The sequence below is a fragment of the Charadrius vociferus genome, unplaced genomic scaffold (assembly GCF_000708025.1).
Source record: "Charadrius vociferus isolate BGI_N301 unplaced genomic scaffold, ASM70802v2 scaffold500, whole genome shotgun sequence".
Classification (NCBI taxonomy): Eukaryota; Metazoa; Chordata; class Aves; order Charadriiformes; family Charadriidae; genus Charadrius; species Charadrius vociferus.
Window position 1 is genome coordinate 138421 of NW_009646402.1, and position 18679 is coordinate 157099.

The 18679-nt window shown below is 37.5% G+C and overlaps 1 protein-coding gene across 1 annotated transcript; it reads right to left on the minus strand.

Annotated features, from left to right (window-relative positions):
- Window positions 1-4315: 4315 nt before the first annotated feature.
- TRAM1 (translocation associated membrane protein 1) lies at window positions 4316-16551 on the minus strand. Its single transcript, XM_009894583.1, has 10 exons — window positions 16470-16551; window positions 15769-15890; window positions 15450-15566; window positions 14481-14539; window positions 14001-14085; window positions 9965-10035; window positions 9771-9875; window positions 9101-9244; window positions 7969-8129; window positions 4316-4952 (listed from the first exon to the last, which is right to left on the minus strand). Exons 1-10 carry the CDS (start codon window positions 16549-16551, stop codon window positions 4879-4881), a joined length of 1020 nt encoding a protein of 339 aa, XP_009892885.1. The 3' UTR covers window positions 4316-4878.
- Between the last annotated feature and the right edge of the window lie 2128 nt (window positions 16552-18679).

Here is an 18679-nt window from a genome sequence, read left to right on the forward strand (position 1 = left end):
CAAATATTTGCCTGCCAAGATGAGTATTACTACAGCCTCCAGGCATTAAACCACAGCCCCCTGGAACGCACTACCTCTGTATGCGGGCTCTCATCGGCCTGCAAGCGTTACAAACATCACGACTTCATGTTCAAGTCCCTTCAATACTGGCATTTTCCACAGAGAACAATTAGGACAGCGATGACCAAAGCTGCATAGGGAGCCTATTGAAGCTGCCAGCCTCCCGTCTCCTACAACACAGGCCCCAAAGGGCTGAGTCACAAATGGAACCAAACCCAAGTATGACCTAGGAATCAGCTGGTGAACTTCTTGAAAACAGGAAACAAAACAAGAGAAACCAAACCAGCCTCCCCGCCACACACCTAGACAAGCATACAGCACAAGTCTTGCAAAGCTCTCTGGAAGACCTATTTCAATACATAAAGGGTTCATGTGGAGGGGAAAAAAAAAAAAAATAATCCCATGTCAAAAAAAGCTGTAGTTTCCTGGCTGTTAAAAGAAAGCAATCTTGGGGTTTTGATCTAAGAGAAACTACCTTTTCAGAATTCCTATTTCTGTACCACCAGTACCACCTTGCACTGTCTGGAAACCCCAAAACTACGATAGGTAAAACAAATCTCAATACAGCACAGCATATTGAGCACTTTCCCTTCCCTCAAAATATCTGACAAAAATCCATTAACACTCAAACAGTCTGGCATGTAGGAGCCACCAGACAGACCAGCTCCCTTCTGGTATTGATGACTGGACGCCCTTCAATGAGATGTCCCACCTCATACTGTAACCTAGTGTAATTTTCAACCAAACGTGCAGTTGAAAGGGGTAGCTGCCTTATAGCTCGATTCACCTTATCCCTGCATCTTTTTTTCTTGCTTATATAAAAACACTCGAGTACCTCCAGGATTACTATCAGGCAACTAATCCAGTGGAAAAGCAACTAAGCAACCAAGCCAGTTTTCAGCCGCACCAGCTCCCTCATCTAGCTCACCCTGCAACCAGAAAGGCTTACGCTAGACATGGCGGGGGACAGAACCCCAATTTTGGCACCAACCTACATTACTTTCAGCTTAGCATGACCATGTAAATGCTTCCTTCCCTTTAATATCAAGTTTTGCCCACGACAAAAAACACCTCAGATGCAGTTAGTCAGAAATCTGCAGAGCAGAAAGGACTGCAGATGTGTATTAACCCTTTTTACAGAAATCCAATTACTTGTGCCAAAGTACCACACTGCTTATTACAATTCTGGGTAACATAACTCCATAAACACAACTAAAATTTTCAAATAAAAGTATTTAGGAAAATTATCAAATGCCTACCAATAACTACTGATTTTCCAAATGCATTATCCCAACATACTTAATTTTAATTTACTTTCACCATATTCTAACGTCAGCAGAAATAACCTATGCATTTTCTCTGCACTGCAAATCCCTTGATCATGCCTGAGTTTGAGCATGGGATCACCCAAAAAGCAGTATTTCCAGAGCTATGCTCACGAATAATTCACCCAGAAGAAATTAATCTTTGCAACTAGTAAAGAGGAAAAAGTATCCAGATAAAAGCAAAAACTCTGAAAATTAATTTCAGCTGCTCTGCATTCCTTGTTTGTACTCTGAAGATACATATAATTACTAAGTAAAAGTATAATACTGGTTTTGATAGTAGATTCTGCCACATACACCAAACATACATTTCCAAGGGGGAGGGGGGGCGGAGGCTTGAAATCATCTGTTGTAAGTCTTGAAAAGTTCTGAGAAGATGGGCAGGGAGGAGGGGGTTTAAGAAAAAACCCAAACCCAACAAACCCTATCCGCAGACTGTATGAATTACTCAACTCAAATCCATCTACATGGACAAACCCTTCTCTTTGTGGGACCTGGTAATTGACCAAGATAAATTACTACAGTCTAAGCAATAATTATTTTATTAGGCATAGGAATATAATAATGAGCTCTTAAGTCATTTCCATTTCTAATTTTCCTGATTCCATAATTAAGAAAACATGATTAGACAACTAATCTTCTTCCAGCTTACTGAATCCCAGATTACAAAGAGCCAAAATGGAATAAAATTTGAAACTCAGTTTCAAGCAATTCAAAAGAAGTTATCCAAGCAAACAATAATCCTATGCCCAAACAAGTAATATGAAACTGGAAATAGAAGTCTCAATCTTCTAAATTCATGGGGGTTTCCACCCCAAGAAAGAAAACAAAAAATTATTCCTTTTGCCTCATCCAAAGTGATAAATATGTATTTTCAGTTATAGAATCATATAATTGTCTAGATTGGAAGGGACCTTTAAGATCACCGAGTCCAACCATCAGCCTAACACTGTCAAAACCACCACTAAACCACGTTCCTAAGCACCACATCTACCCGTCTCGTAAATACCTCCGGGGACGGTGATTCTAGCACTTGCCTGGTCAGCATGTTCCAATGTTTGACAACCCTTTCAGTAAGAAAATGACACAAGAGACAAAAGAAACTGGCTTTCTATACTCTATCCAGATTCTATAACAACTGAAATTATTGAACTGAATTATTGTTCTGATTCTAGAACAACTGAAATTATCCATTACTTGGCAGAAAGCAACAACTCCTATAAGGCAAGGACAAAGATTAAGCCATCGTGGAAACAAAAGTGCTTTTTTCAAAGTCCAAAGGCCAAGAACATCCATAAGGCCAAAAGGAGACATAAAGCAACATCAGAATTAACAGGCAAGACTATACTCTTTTGAAGTTTTATGAAATGTAAACTTCAGGTTCGCTTCCAGACTACTATGCCAAAGAATAAGGTTTACAAGAAACAGTTTGCTTTAGGGAAACAACTATTACAACCCTCAGACTCCAATAAGTCTTAAAGATCTCAAGAAGTACCTTAAATGTTCCTTTCACAATTTGTTCCTCCACCCTTTATGATTTTGACAGGCCCAGGACAACCAGATATTACAAGCAAACTGATTTAGAGTCAAAGTACCAGACTATAAACTTTAAATTTTGCCCCTTTTGGCTTAAGGTACAACTTGAGAGCAAGGCACAAAGAATTTATGAAGGTCTTTTTAGAAACAACAGACGTGAAACATGATTTTGTGCAGCAAGTATTTAATGTATGCAATTCCCTCAAAATTTCCGAGTTCCAATTTTCCAGTTTCATGGTCAGATCACACAGAGTCACAGTTTCACCACTTGAGTTTTATTTCTTCAAATCAAGATATGGTATAGGTACTTCCACTGAAGCAGACTGGGCATATTACAGGGCATGCTGCCCCAGAGTACTCAAGTTAAGCAAGTCCAAGTCTGTCAAGTCCACCTCAGGAGCTGTGAAGTACTCAGGGACTGTGACTAAAATCAGCTGAAATGTATAATAAATTATACTGCAATAAGTCTAAATAGCACTAAACGATTGAAGAATTGATGGTTACTTGTAGTCAAGATTTTGTGCTAGAAACGTTTATTCTGCATACTAAGCAACCAAACTGTAGAAGACACAGAATGCAGATTTATTATTTTGTTGGGTATAAACTCAACTATAATAACAGTTTTTAATTAAAACTATTTTATTTATCAGCTTGATTGCTCATAATTACTCCTCTCAATCAATAAGCAGTCCAATACTTGGCTTAATTTGAAAGACTAATTTAACAACTTCTTCTTAAGACTGAATTAAATCTCTAACTCATTGTCTCAAGTGAAATGGGTTGAATTATACCCATTACAAAAGGGTACACAGGAAACATTAACTGCATATTAAACTGGAAAATTAACTGGACAAAGCTTCACATTTAATACAATTATGAAAGACAGATAATGGAAAAAATCTTAAATTAAGATTTTTCCAGTTGTAGCAAAGGGCACAATAAATCAATTTTAAGAAGTTGTAGCTTTTAAATATTTTTTTCATAAAAATATATATAGGAGAAATCAAACTATTTCCTAACAGAGGTGAAACAAAGCAAAGCAGTTAGAATAAAGGAATGTTTCTCAACTTGATCCATTAATCTAACAAATTCCCTCTTCATGGAGCATTAACTGCCTCCTAAAACAATTACAACAACACACTGCAAGAACCTCCACCCTCTAAAATCAGACAGACAATTTTTCAAAGAAGGTCCAACACGCACTAATTCTCCAAGATACATACACTTCAAAAGCACAGACAGGAGTTAACAGTGCTACTCAAATCAACTCTTTCTATGACCATACACACTCCCTTCTAATTTTCAAGTGCTAAAGCTATATCTCAAAAAGGGGTTTTGTTCCTTGTAAGAGATTTCTAACCAACAAACAATAAGACTCTGCAACATTTCCAATTAGTTCAGTTTTGTTTTAATGGTATGGGGCAATTCTTAGAGCAGACATTGTGTGGCTAATAACTACAAAATAAAGAGGTTTATTGGTGTGGTCTCGGAATCCAAATTTCAACTGTAAATTTGAATCAAGGTAATTAACTGAAAAGCCAGAGTATCTGAAAACGCATACTAAGTTTTTTACTTCAATTTTGCAGTACTTCTTGAAGAACTTGGAAAAAGTGAAGTTGGTAGAACAGTATATATCACCAAGATTACAAAAACTGGAAGGAAATAATACATTGCAACAGTGATCCTCATTAAGTGAAGTTATTTCATCACAATAAGTGTTTAAAAAAGTGTCAATGTTATTTAAAAAGTGTTGTACCCCCCCAAGTATTTGAAGACAGATAAACCTTTTTCCTTAGTCAAAATGGCTTTTAAAAAAAGTTTCTCAAAACAACAGCAATAATCAAAAAACATGAATTGTATTTTCTTTAATCCATAACACCTCTAGTGCTGAAGGGCCATCCATGTAAAAAGCAGATTCTTTGGGGACATTAGTCAATTAACTTAACAAAACCCAGTTTTACGACGATTTATCCTTCCTGCTACGAGGCGAGTCTGCTCCATTTGAGGTCACTGTTCCATTTATTCCATTTTCTAGAAAAAAGAAGAACACATTTTTCAAATACAATGAGACACTTTATATTTTATTACATTTTTGTAGGTCCTATACAAACAGTTTTTTAACTTCTTTTCTGATATATCTTCTTTGTTAAACCTCATCACTATAATTCATAATGCAACGGTATAGTGAAGTTTTTTATGAAGTGCAAAATTTAAAGTTTGCTACAATAAAGTCCGGTTTCCTGACATGGGCCAAACATCGAAATGTGTGCATTATCCATATCTACACTGAAAATCAAGGCCAGCTATAATATTTTAGAAGATATTCTCTTAAAAAGTAAAATACTCAGCCTTTAGATGAGACTGTCCTGTGAAATTCTGCAGACACACAGTATATACATCATTCCCTGGTATAGGTTTTTTTTTTTGTTTATCCCACCTATTTCATACTTTAATTCTTGCTAAAATTACACTCCTTCACTTACCTTTACAAGCTTTTCATATATACAGGAAATGTTTATAAACACATAGATACAATTTTTAAATATATACTTTAACATATAGAATTCATTTGTTCTGATGAAGATATTTAGATAGGCAAGATGGACAGAAGTAAAACACTATTTTCAGCAGTTTCTACACCATAGAAGAATGATCCACGATCTATGGATTTATAATGCACACAGCTTATAGTGAAATGAAGCAACATGACACCACTGTGAATTAAAAGTATCCCCTTCATTCGGTGCCACCACAACCCAAGGAAGCAGAAATATCGCCTGACATTAACCATATTTATCAAACAGAGAGAAGAGCAGAGTGCATAGCCAGCTATAACGCTTGCTGCTTAACATCTCTGCTCCAACTTATAGTACCATTCTGACTTCAAGCATTGCATTTTTTTGGTTTGTTTTTTGTTTTTTTATACAAAGAACTGGTTAAACTGATGTTTTCTATCTGCAGATATGTTGCAGATCACCACAGAGCGTGGCCAATCCACAAAAACAACTGTTGATCTCCCTCTCTCCCCCAATACCCCCAAACACTCCCGTTTATGCAAACAGGCAACTACAAGAAAACAATAAAAATCAGAAACATACATGAGAGTGGAACCAGACACAGGCCAAATTAGTCACGTAGGAACAGTCAAATTCTATCCAACATACTTGGTTGTAAACACCACCACCATTTTAAGCCTACATAAGGTAGTCTTTGGATACTTTTCAAAAAGTTCGTGTTATTCTTAAATCAAGAAGCTTACAGACAATGAGCTAGATCCAAGCCAACTAATTGAAATCCTATTTTCTTAAACAGTTAAGTCAAAACATGTGTAAGTAAAACAAAGAACAAGAATCAGCATGTGCCTGGGTACCCCACCTACATCACCAGTAGGATTCTTCTACTGTCATTTCTTGCTTTTGGCATAGTCAAAAAGTAACACATTTTATTGTACCCTGGCTCCCAAAAGTTCACCCAACCGCGCACACACACACACAAAAAAAGAACTGTTTTAAACAGTTCAAATACACAATCTTGCTGCATCCTGTGCAAGTGTTCTGAACAGATAACATTACAGGAACCTTCAAAACAGAAGAATCTGAAACAGCACTAACCTCTCCCATTCTAAAGTTCTTTTCTTCCCATTTAAAATAAGCTGAAAAATTCCCCAGTCTTTAAGATGGCATAGCTCAATTATTTTGTGAATATAACCACAATTCCAATTAACTGCCTTTTTCACTATTCATTTACCACTTGAAAGTCTCCATTGAAGTTGGGTGAAAACTAGCAAATTCACCAAGTTACATGAACAAAATATTTCAAGAGATTTTTAAAAGCTACAACATTTTTGACTGACTAATTAAAACGCCATTTAAGGTTATGCTTTAAAATATTTGTCATTAATTGCACAAAAAAAACAAAGTAAGACACAATGAACATGAAGCTCTGATTAAGAAGGACAGTTACATAGGAAACTACCTTCACTCAATTAAAAAAAAAGTCCAACTGTATTTACTGATGAAAACAGAAAACCATAACACCACATAAAAGCCAAGTTGTGATAATTACGAGTCATCAAAAAGGAGTAGAGAAATACGCTAAAGCACATCATTTTATTAGAAAAGAATCCTGAAAAAAAAATCTCTCTGAATTGATCTCTGACCATAAATCTCAGTTCTCAGTGCAAATGGTCTTCATATGTTACGTTCAGTGTATCAAAAAGTGGAACAGGTTGGCAATACATGATTGGTGGCAAAGGATCATGCTGAAATTATGATTTGAAATGACTCAAGCAGTTTCAAACAGCACAGAAGCTATTCAAGCTAGCAGAAGTTTAACTGTTGATACAACAGAAATATTGAAGTGTGGGGATTTTTTTTTTTTTAAGTGAGCACATAATTTTCTTTGGAGGATAAAGCATTCCATTCATCCTTCATGCTGTTTCCACAGAAAGAGTATGGCGTAATGAAGAAGTCAAACCTGTAGTCGTTAGTTCACTTCCAAATGATTCTACATAGGTAGAGCAGTAAGTAGTTATTACCTCCCCTTAAAAGAAGCATCAAAATTCTACTTTTAGTAAAAACAGTTCATTATGAGCTTATTTACTGGATCATCAAATGGACTCCTTGCCCTAAAGCCTGAGTTTAGTGGTAACATAAAACAAGCTTAAAATTAATTGCAAGAAAAGTTTAGAAGTAATTGATAACGAGAAGCGTGTCTGTTCCCTTTTTAAGGGAACAAAACATTAAGCATGGCACAATTTGCTCAAGTAATAAAATTAGACATAATAAAAACCTCCTGTTTCATTACCTAAAGAAATGGCAATTCCTTCATTCAGTCAATTAAAAGAGAAAAAACAAACAATTAATATATAGTGATTTTTTTTAATCAAAAAACACCCCAACACAACAATACTGTTTCTGTACCTGAGTCATCTCACTTGCAAGTGAAACATAAAATGTTTCTTCAGCCATTATATTTAATAAAGGTTGTCCATTACTTGAAGTTGTTTTTGAGAAGTAAAGGCAACAGGATAAGTGAAAATACAAACCTCTTTCTTTTCTGGAGGCCTTTCCTTTAGCTGTTACGAACTTCTTTTTCACTGACTGAGGCTGAGAAGAAGAATGCTCTCTCCATCTCCGAAGCTGGAAATTAATGAACTTCCACATCATAAATGCTTGAGTCATGCAGATGGAGGCCAGCACACTGATTCTAGAAACAAAACACAGGTAAAGGTTTATCGGTAAGTTTATCTGGTCATCCAAAGAGGAAAGGAAAGTAAAACACCACCTCAGATAGTTTTTTCTGTGTCATAGACTGCCTTTTTACTTAGGTTCCTCAAACACATACAAATGATTCCTTCTAGATAATATGAATTTGTAAAAATTTATGGTTGGGGTTTTTTTTTTTTTGGTGTGACTTCTCCTCTCCCCCTCCTAGTAACATCCATCTTCTAAGCCAAGCAAGAGTTAGCCCACATAGGGCGAGTGGGCATAGCACAGCTGAACAAAACTAGATACACAGTGACAGTGAAGTCTCTGCTCCTCCATCAAAACTGGGAAGCACTAGATTTCTTTCCTGCTTTCTCTTTTCTCAGTATGAGTCTCAAGGTGCCAGGTAGTAGCAGCTGAAAATGGTTTATGAGAGTATCAATTCTGCAGAGTAATGCTAACATTGTCAATGTTTTAATAACTTCCTTTTCTGGATTTAATTCATAGAAAAGGCCAGGTGGTTGGCTGAACATTCTGCATCACATAGCAGCAATAGGAGACATAATAAAGGCAGAGAAAGAGGTAGGAATCTTCAACCAGGACCAAAGATGCTCTGGGCATAATGCCCTGACCTCTATAAAATCACTGCAATTATATCTAGAATTCAATTCACTAACTCTAAAACATTTGAAAGTAATCTCTGTAATTCAGTACTCCTTGTAATTGGTTTTGCTGACAAAAAAAAAAGTTACAGTAACCTGTTACAGATTTCTCAGCTGTAGACTGTGAATTCTTCAATTCATTTCACTGTGCCTTACAAGTTTGTTACAGAAGATATTCTTATTGATCCCCTTGGTTGCATGAAAACACCTAACCATTCAGAATTACTAGCATTAATACCATACCATTTATACTGTGTATTTAACACAGGTTTACAGCTCATGCTTAAGAATGGTTCCAAGTTTACTGTACCTAACAGCCAGGATATTAAAGTTTCCAGTACTGAAATTCAGCTGCTGATCTTCTGCTCTTGCCAATCCAAAGCCAAAAGTGAGGACTGAGAGAATCAAGGTGAGAAGCCTTCCCAAAACAAAAAGAACTGCCCAGAGTGAAAATCTACAAAGAAAAACACCACAAAACCTAAATTAATTTTCTGTTCATGATACAAGTACTAACAATGCAAATATTTATTCTTTACCATGTGAATTTGTTTGAAATTTAAGAACTTACCTAAATTAATTATTTTGCACCCATCCTAGTCTTGTATTTCTAGTACTCAGAGAAGACAAAAAGCAAGAGAAGCCCTGCCTCACAATTTTTTTGTTTTGTTACAAAGTACCTATAGAACTAGCTGCATTAGCAAACTATGCTGCCCCTTTCCTCTACAAAACATATTTTTTAAATATTAATACATAGTGTAAGATTTTGTTTCATTTTATACTGCCACTAACATTTACTTAAATAGGTGAATAAGGTAAAAAACTCAGTTGTTTTAGAGAAATAAATACTAGTACTAGTCTGCAGAACTGTGGTCTCTAAGGAAACACTGTTTGAATTTCCTTGCAATTTTGGTTTCTGGTTAGTTAAATGCACATGGCTTTGAGACAGAAGTGACATGAATTTAAAGATGACGACTACTTACCCTTTCTGGTATCTTTCATCACTGAAGTAGAAAAGACGGGATATATGGAAAAGAAATTCAACGAAGTAATGCAATACCAGAAGAACAAGTCCAAGATGGGTCAGACTATAAAAACAAATAAAACAAATATTCAGACATTCTGTTAGATGTTTAAGACAGAGTATGAAGCCAGCAAAAGTCTAAAATTGACTTACTTCAGGAGATAGGCTCCAGCAATATGGAAGAGATAAAGTCCAATGTAGACAATCTGGCGAAAGATATCTTCCTATTAGGAAGAAAAAGTCATTGTGTATTACACACAATGTTATACATTATAGTACAATGATATATATTATTACAAAGCATTCCCTAGTCTTGGAAATTATTCACGGTTTATCAGCTACCTTAACGTGGCCTGTTCTGGCACTGAATTACTCAGCCTAGATCATCTAATTACACACATAACTTGTTGCTTACTTACTAATAATATTCAGTATCTTAGACGTACGCCATTGTGAGAAAATGCATCAAACATCAAAAAGATGCTTTTTAAAAGGGCCCAGTTTTATCTGATATGACTACTGTGAATTTGTACTAGCTATTACAATACTTATTTGGTGTGCATTACTGTATCATCAGATAACTTCCTACAGTTCTGCGTAGATTCTGTCAGATTGCTACAGAAATAAAGTAACAGTCTATGAACCAAAATGAAAAGGTTTCCAAGTGAGACATCTATTTTAAAAATTAAAGATCATCCAAGATTCTGGCACACTGTTGCTGGCAAATACAGATAATAATGTTATTAACCAGCCATGCTAACCTACGTGGTCACACTTCAAATTAGGTTTTAGCCAGCCCCATGCAATTTAACACTTCATAGAGATTAAATAATCAAGAGGAAGCGACATGAATTAAGTATAGACGCACAGCACATGGAAAGCAGAAGGTGCTGTCTGTGAACAGAAAAATCATGAGATGACAATAAAAAAATCTGTCCTGAAGTGGTATGCAGAGTATATTCTGTTGTGCTTAAGAAAATCCTACTTTTTGGAAAGATTCCCTAAACTTCCAAGCAAGGGGCTTCAGATTTGTCATGGAATGGTTAGAGTTGGAAGAGACCTTCCAGTTCCAAGCCCCCTGCTAGAGGCAGGGACACCTCCCACTAGACCAGGGTGCCCAAAACCCCATCCAGCCTGGCCTTGAACGCTTCCAGGGATGGGGCCCCTGCAGCTTCTCTGGGCAACCTGTTCCAGTGCCTCACCACCCTCACAGTGAAAAATTTCTTCCCAATATCTAATCTAAATCTACCCTCTTCCAGTTTAAAACAGTTACACCTTGTCCTGTCACTACACTCCCTGATAAAGCATCCCTCCCCATCTTTCCTGTAGGACGCCTTTAGGTACTGGAAGGCCACAATAAGGTCTCCCCAGAGCCTTCTCTTCTCCAGGCTGAACTCTCAGCCTGTCTTCATAGGAGAGGTGTTCCAGCCCTCTGGTAGTTTTTGTGGCCCTCCTCTGGACCCTCCTCTAGACCTACTCTAAAAGAAAACAAGAAATGAGTTCTTTCAAACAAATTAGAGAATAGTCAGCACAAATGCTCAGTTTCTCCAAGGACTACCAGCATGAGCCTTTGGACTTTATCTTCAGAACTGAGGTAACATTTAAATAGCCCATGCTGCCTGCTTAGACAAACTGTCATAGGCTAAAGGCCTATTGGGATAATGTAGGCAGAGGTATACAGTACCATACAGAACTCTGAGTTAAGAACTTCTTTTCTTGCCTACATCAGCAGTACAGACAGCTAGACCTGAGAGAAGCCAAGATGACAGAGGGTAAACTGTGGTGAAAGAAATGCCAACTGCTAACTCGTTAAAACAAATGTACTATCATTCTTCAAACTTAATGCAAAAGACAGAGGCGAAAATTCCAAGCAATGACCCAGTAAAAAACTACTATTCAATATACAGCACTTTTGCCACTTGTGACAGCTTTCTTGAAGTTATGTTAAAAAAAATTCCACACTTGGATATGAAGTCAAATTCGAGAGGTATCACTAGCACAAAATGCGAACATCAGCTGCAGTGTATCTGCAAAACATCAGTGTTTATACTGCATCTGATGAGCATGAAAATAAAGCTTGTCATTACTGTTTTCCCAAGCCTCTTCTAGGCTTTTGAACAAAGACCTATGGTTACATAACACGTAGGTTTCATTTTCTTGACTAAAGCAGAACTCTGGCAGCAGAGACACAGTCCAGTCACAGAGCAACAACACAGAAAGGCTTGAGCTGGAAGGGGCCTTTCTAGGTCATCTAGTCCAACCCCTCCTGCCATGGGCAGGGACATCTTTCACTAGACCAGGTTGCTTAAAGCCCCATCCAGCCTGGCCTTGAACACTTCCAGGGATGGGGCCCTCCACGATTTCTCTGAGCAACCTGTTCCAGTGTCTCACCGCCCTCATTCTAAAGAACGTATTCCTTGTATCTAATCTAGATCTACTCTCTTTCAGATTAAAATCATCGCTCCTTGTCCTGTCACTACAGGCCTCAGTAAAAAGTCTTTCTCCATATTTCTTATAAGCCCCTTTCAAATATTGAGAGACCGCAGTAAGGTCTCCCCAGAACCATCTTGTCTCCAGGCTGAACAACCCCAACTCTTTCAGCCGCTCTACACAGGAGAGGTGCTCCAGCCCTCTGGTAATTTTTGTGGCCCTCCTCTGGACCTGCTCCAAAAGGTCCATGACCTTCTTATGTTGATGGCTCCAGAGCTGAACTCAGTACTCCAGGTGGGGTCTCACACAAGCAGAGCAGAGGGGGGGTCTCACAAAAGCAGAGCAGAGGGGCAGAATGACCTCCCTCGACCTGCTGGCCACACTTCCTTTGATGTGGCCCAGGACATGGTTGGCTTTCTGGGCTGCAAGTGCACATTGCCAGCTCACGTCCAGCTTTTCATCCACCAGTACCTCCAAGTCCTTCTCTTCAGGGCTGCTCTTGATCCCCTCATTGACCCGGCCTGTACTGATGTTAGGGATTCCTATGACCTAGGTGCAGGACCTTGCACTTGGCCTTATAGAACTTCATGAGGTTCACACAGGCCCCACTCCTCACACCTGTTAAGATCCTTCTGTATTTCATACCTTCCCTCAAGTAAATCTACTGCACCACTCATCTTGGTGCAATCTGCAAACTTGCTGAGTGCACTCAATCCCACTATCTATGTCATTGATTAAGACATTAAATAGCACTGGTCCCAGTACAGACCCTTAAAGAATACCACTCATTACTGGTTTCACTTGGACATTGAGCGACTGACTGTTTGGACCAACCATCCAGCTAGTTCCTTATCTATCTGACAGTCCATCCATCAAATCCATCTTTCTCCAATTTAGAAGTATGAATGCTGTGGGGAACCATATCAAAAGCCTTAACAGAAGCTCAGGTAGCTCTTCACTCATCCACTGATGCGGTCACTCACTCCACCATAGAAAGTCGCTAAATTAGTCAAGCACAACCTGCCCTTGGTGAAGCCATGTTGAAGAGTTTAAAACAGAAAAGCTTAAAAAAGAAAACTGCAAATGCAAAATGAGCCTGAGCAAAAACACGCAGAGAGGCTACTCAAATCAGTCCAGGAAGGCAAAAAGTGTGCTACACAAAATCTACAGTAAACTCAGTGTTTTGAGACCCCCAACCCTTCGGGGGAAAAGGATGCCATTAAAAATTGAGCATTGAAAAAAAATAATAAAAATCTCAATACACAACTAAGCACAACTTCTGCTGAGGACAGTGGTATTTAAGTCAAATCCCAGATTTTAACATTCCTTGGATTTATTGAATTATTTACTGCTTACATTCTTCACGTTTATCACAACTCATGAAGCAATTCTAGATTTCAGTGAGACTATTCAGACTATGCATTACAAGAAACAAAGTTAGAAAAGAAAGTCTCACATTCATTTGCTCAAGGGAAAATTCTTTTAGTAGATGAAAAACATTAGTAATTTTTATTTACACAACAGATATATAGCAATTTTACTGCAATTAGAAATACAGGGTTTAGCTGAAAAGAAAAAACCTACCTTCTCACATCGACATTTGAGCACCCAAAATTCCATCAGGAAAAGTGGGTAACATAAATAAGACAGGGTAGGAAATCTAGGGTAACACATAACTCTGGAAGTCCAAAAGACATTAACTATTCCACTGTTCAAGTTGCTTTGTTTGGAGTTCTTTCGATTTATATTTTGAACTTACTTTTTTAGTTTTCTGGAAGTACAATTCTGGAAAAGCATGAAACCAGTATGCCAACTGTAAGATGTAGAAAAACTTCATTTGAAACCTGTACAATACAGCAAGAATTGAAGAATATTACTTTTTATTAATGAACTTAAAAGAACATTTCAGAAGCTTCCTAGTGAGCACATTTAATCAAAGTCTCTAAAGAAAAATATAGATCCTGCCTGCCAGCCAACTCAAAAGTCAGATCTTTTAAAAACAAAATCATTAAGATAAAGCCTGAAAAAACGTAATTCTTTAAACAGTAGCCTACAGAAAGAGAACTCTGTATGCTACAAATTGACAGAGAATCAAGTTTCTCCATAAATACGAGCAAAAATACATTAACAATTAATATAGTTTTACAGACTATTTATTCTGCAAAGATTGTATGCGACACACCCTATGTTTAAAACACTCCCTCCTCTCCCCCACAATCCTCTAAGGAAGAAGCCTTACGGAATCAGAGTGTGCGGATAGTCCCTCCAGAGAGAGGTTGGATCTGATATATAGTTCTCCTAAAAAAACAAACAGAAAACCTCAATAAACCCTCAAACATGCTACTTCCTAGTCAGAAATAATGAATGAACATACATACACATACGTATTTATGTATATACATATGTATATACAAACATGCACACATCTACACACACCTAAAAGCTGCAGATGAATATATTTTCTTTTACAAAAAACCACAAAACACCAAAACAAAAGCAAAACAAAACAACAAACCCAAACCTAAGAGACAGCTGTACTGGCTTAGAAAAATAAAAAGCAACCAAACAAACCAAGCATTCATTCAAGATAAGAGTGTCCTTATGAGATGGAAGTTATTTCAGCATCACTACAGCCATAAGTCTTCCCCTGTAAATTGCTGACAAGCTTTGAGCTTAACTAAGAGAAGGCAAGGTTTTTTCAGGAGTGGTTTTTTTTTCCTTAACATAATCAACAATAGAACAAAAAAATTCTTCCCCTTCTTTGAAACTAAGCTGATACACATACAGCCACTAGTAAAGAGCACGCCATCTAAAAGCACACGCTCACCTATGCCTACAGCAGTCTGCCCATACATCCATTCCCTAGGCTGCCAAAATGCTATATATGATGCTTTTTTAACATTTACTTTACACTAACAAGCCAACACACACAAAAAAAAACCCCAAACCTAGAGAGAATGAAGTACCATAGTAGAGCTAAGAAGTTTTACCTTATTCAGTTGACAGTAAATCAAATTAACTCAGACTGAGCAACGGTAACGCTATTGGACTTTATACTTCATTATGACTACACAGAATCCCTAAACTTGTCCCTGCTTAATATTAAAACCAGCTAAAACCAGAAAAATAAGCCAAAAACATATTTATCATCATCATCAGTGAAGCTTTTGAAATCTCATAATACAAACAGAAGAGAAAGCATACTTACAGAGACAAGAATACTTGTTCCCCAAACACAGGAGAAAAGGTAGAATGCACTAAGTTGCCCAGACTCATTGAACTTGCTATGCTTTGTTTTTGAAAAGTGCATTTTCCTGTTAATTTTCTGAAATGAAAGTCCATTGTTATTCATATGCTGTAGTACTTAACATTTACCTGTTAACTGCATTAGAACATCTAAAAGTTTCAATGCATGTTTTAACAGTTAAAAGCTTTAATGCAAAAGTTTACTATTAAGTTAATAGTCTTAAAGTCTAATTAAAACCTGACAATTACCTTGATGAAAGGAATTAGTATTTTGTACTTACATCCAGTACGTACTCCTGAATTATAGCATGTATGATTATTGCTACAAGCATGTAAAAGAAAATTGTAGCCAAGTCTTTGATGCCATAGTGATAGAGAGAGATTGTTTCTGCAGATTGTTCTTCTAAAAGGCAAACAGAATTAACTGTTAGGCATCAATACAGTTTAATCACTAATAAGTTTGTTTTTCAAAGTGAAACCTTTCATATAGAAGTAGTTTGTAGTCAGCTGAACAAACAGAAGTCAAATTAAACTGCTGTCATGAGTTAGATCACTAGATGGTTTACAATCATGTTCTCCATCACATCACAAACCAATTTGACTCTGGAAAGACGTATTATAAACACGAAAACTTAAACGCACTTATGAAGCTTACCCAAATGCATTGAAGGGGAAGAATAAAATTATGTTAAACTACCACTATTGACTAGTGAAGTTCACCGGTTGCAAAACCAGAGTAAGAATTACTGTCAACTTATATACCAGTCAGACAGTGTTTCAGCACTAATCAAGAACTCAGCAGAACAGAAACACTGTCCCTAACCTAATTAAAATGCAGTTTTACTAAAAATAAAGTGGAGTCCTTGAAAACTGTTTAGTATCTGTGCAAATTGACACATTCACTTACCCTCAGTCTAGAAAATATGGCATACTAATAACATCTGAACACTGTCTCATAACTAACCTCCTGCAAGATACATACCTGTGGCAGGAATGGTAACATTATACTGAAGTGTAACAAAAATGACAGCTGCTTTTGCTGTAATCTGAAAGAGAAAAAACATAAGTGCTGTAAGTTCTCACTGAAATAAACTGTATTAAACTGAAAACATTTGCCCATAGCTTTATAACCCTTCCCCAGCACATTTGCCTCCTCTGATCAACGCACATTATCACACCACTTCACCTGACTTTCCAAAGGCAGAACACATCGTGTGATCTCTGGGTATTCTGTAAACAAACCTATAATCTCCTGAATGAAATATCCTCAAAAATGCTACTTACAAGTAGTGTTTTCTACAACGTTAAAACAAAAACACATGCTGCAATTCTTTCTTCAGTCCATACTGTATTATTACATTAACAGCATGTACAAAATCATGCAAACCCTAGACCACGATGCATGCAGCAATGACTTGAGAATAAACTTCATTTAAAACTACTTTCAGACAAAATTTGAAGGTCAGTATAATTTTCACAAATCTGTGCGTGATGCGGAAAACGTGGACAGGAAAGGAGAAAAGGCATACAGAATGGAAAACCATTTCAGGCCAGCTGCATACCAACTCAATACGATTAGCATTCTTTCGACCCTGGGGATCCTTTGGCAAGAAGTGCAAAACAAAAGAAAAGAAATTTAGCAGAAGTGGTACTACTCCTTTATAATGGACAGTAAGAAAAAGCAGAATGAAATGGGGGGAGGGGGGTGTTCTAAAACCTTTTTGTTTGAGGGGGTGGTGATACTCTAAAACCCCTAATAAATAAGCAACACAAATTCTAATCTATCAATATGCATCAATTAATTTTCAACTTTTAATGCAGCTTTCTTGAATCCCAACATGAATCAACGTGTCTTAACAGAAAGGGAAGAATAACCATGCCTTACAATATTTATGGTCTGATCCCTTTCCGTGATCCACTGTAAAAACCTAGCATCCTTGTTGCATTTATAGGATTGACAAAAAAAAACAACAAACAAAACACAAACCCAAAAAAACTCCCAACAAAAAAACCCTCAAACTCCTTGACGGATCTGGGAAGGATACATCGGATATCTGAAGACAACGACTGAGTTACTACAACTTTTATTATCATTCACAAGAACCGAGACATTCATTTTTAAAACTAGCACTTTGTAAACAAGCCCTGGATTTTCTAGGAATCCCTGAATCCACAGTGGATTTTTCACCCCATGTAAATTCAGGGAATCCAACTAGCTTGCCTGAATTAGTGAAGCTGCCTCGGGCTCCCTATTCATCAAGGGAGCCCTCAGAGGACAATTAAAAACGTTAGTCAATTCTGAACTGCCCTTTGAAGGCTCTGTCAGCTACTCACAAAGTCCTAATTCAGCTGCCCAAGTCAGGCAGTATAAACACCTTACCAGACGAACATTACCCACAGCAGGTGATTTCCAAGACCTGTATCAAAGCATTTAAAAAATTGCAACAATCTTCTCAGCCATACCACATCTGTATCAACAGGGCATATGGCCCTTTTACACTGGGGTACAAAACATCCCAGATTAAAAAAAATTAGAAACAAAGACTTCAGCACATTCAATCCTCCCCCAAAACTTTCAACCCTACCAGTAACACTGTAAATACAGTAAGCCAGAAGCAGACACACAAGGTAATGGTTTACGTCCATCTCTTTAACCTCAATCCCCAGAAAACCACCATATAAGGACTGTCTCTGTGATTTTTGATAGTAAACCCAAACATAACAGCCTTCTTGGTCTGCCCTGCTTTTTCTTTCTATGTATATATATACAAAAAAAAAATATTTCCTAACTCCACTGGCCTATAGTGCTGAGCAGTATCAACAGCTGGATAAAATAATTCTGAAAACCATCCATATAATAAAAAGGCCCAAAACTCTGAACAAATGGCTAAAATACTGAAAAGCCAGAAACATTCAGCCAACAAAAATGGAAGTGCCTTACTTTGACGGGATGCAACTGTGAACATTTTGGAAATCACACAGGTAAACCACCTTTTCGGTTCTCTCAGATAGTGACCGAGAAGGGCCACGGCAGCACATTTTGGATCAGCAGCCAAGCTCAAGGTTTGGTTGTCCCCAGGCACCCCTCCGCCGGAGTTTACTAACTTCTCATGTCATTTAGGAAGAGCTTCAATTACTGCCTCCAACACGGGGGCCCAAGGGGAGCGCCTGGCCCGAGCGGCATGGCTGGCG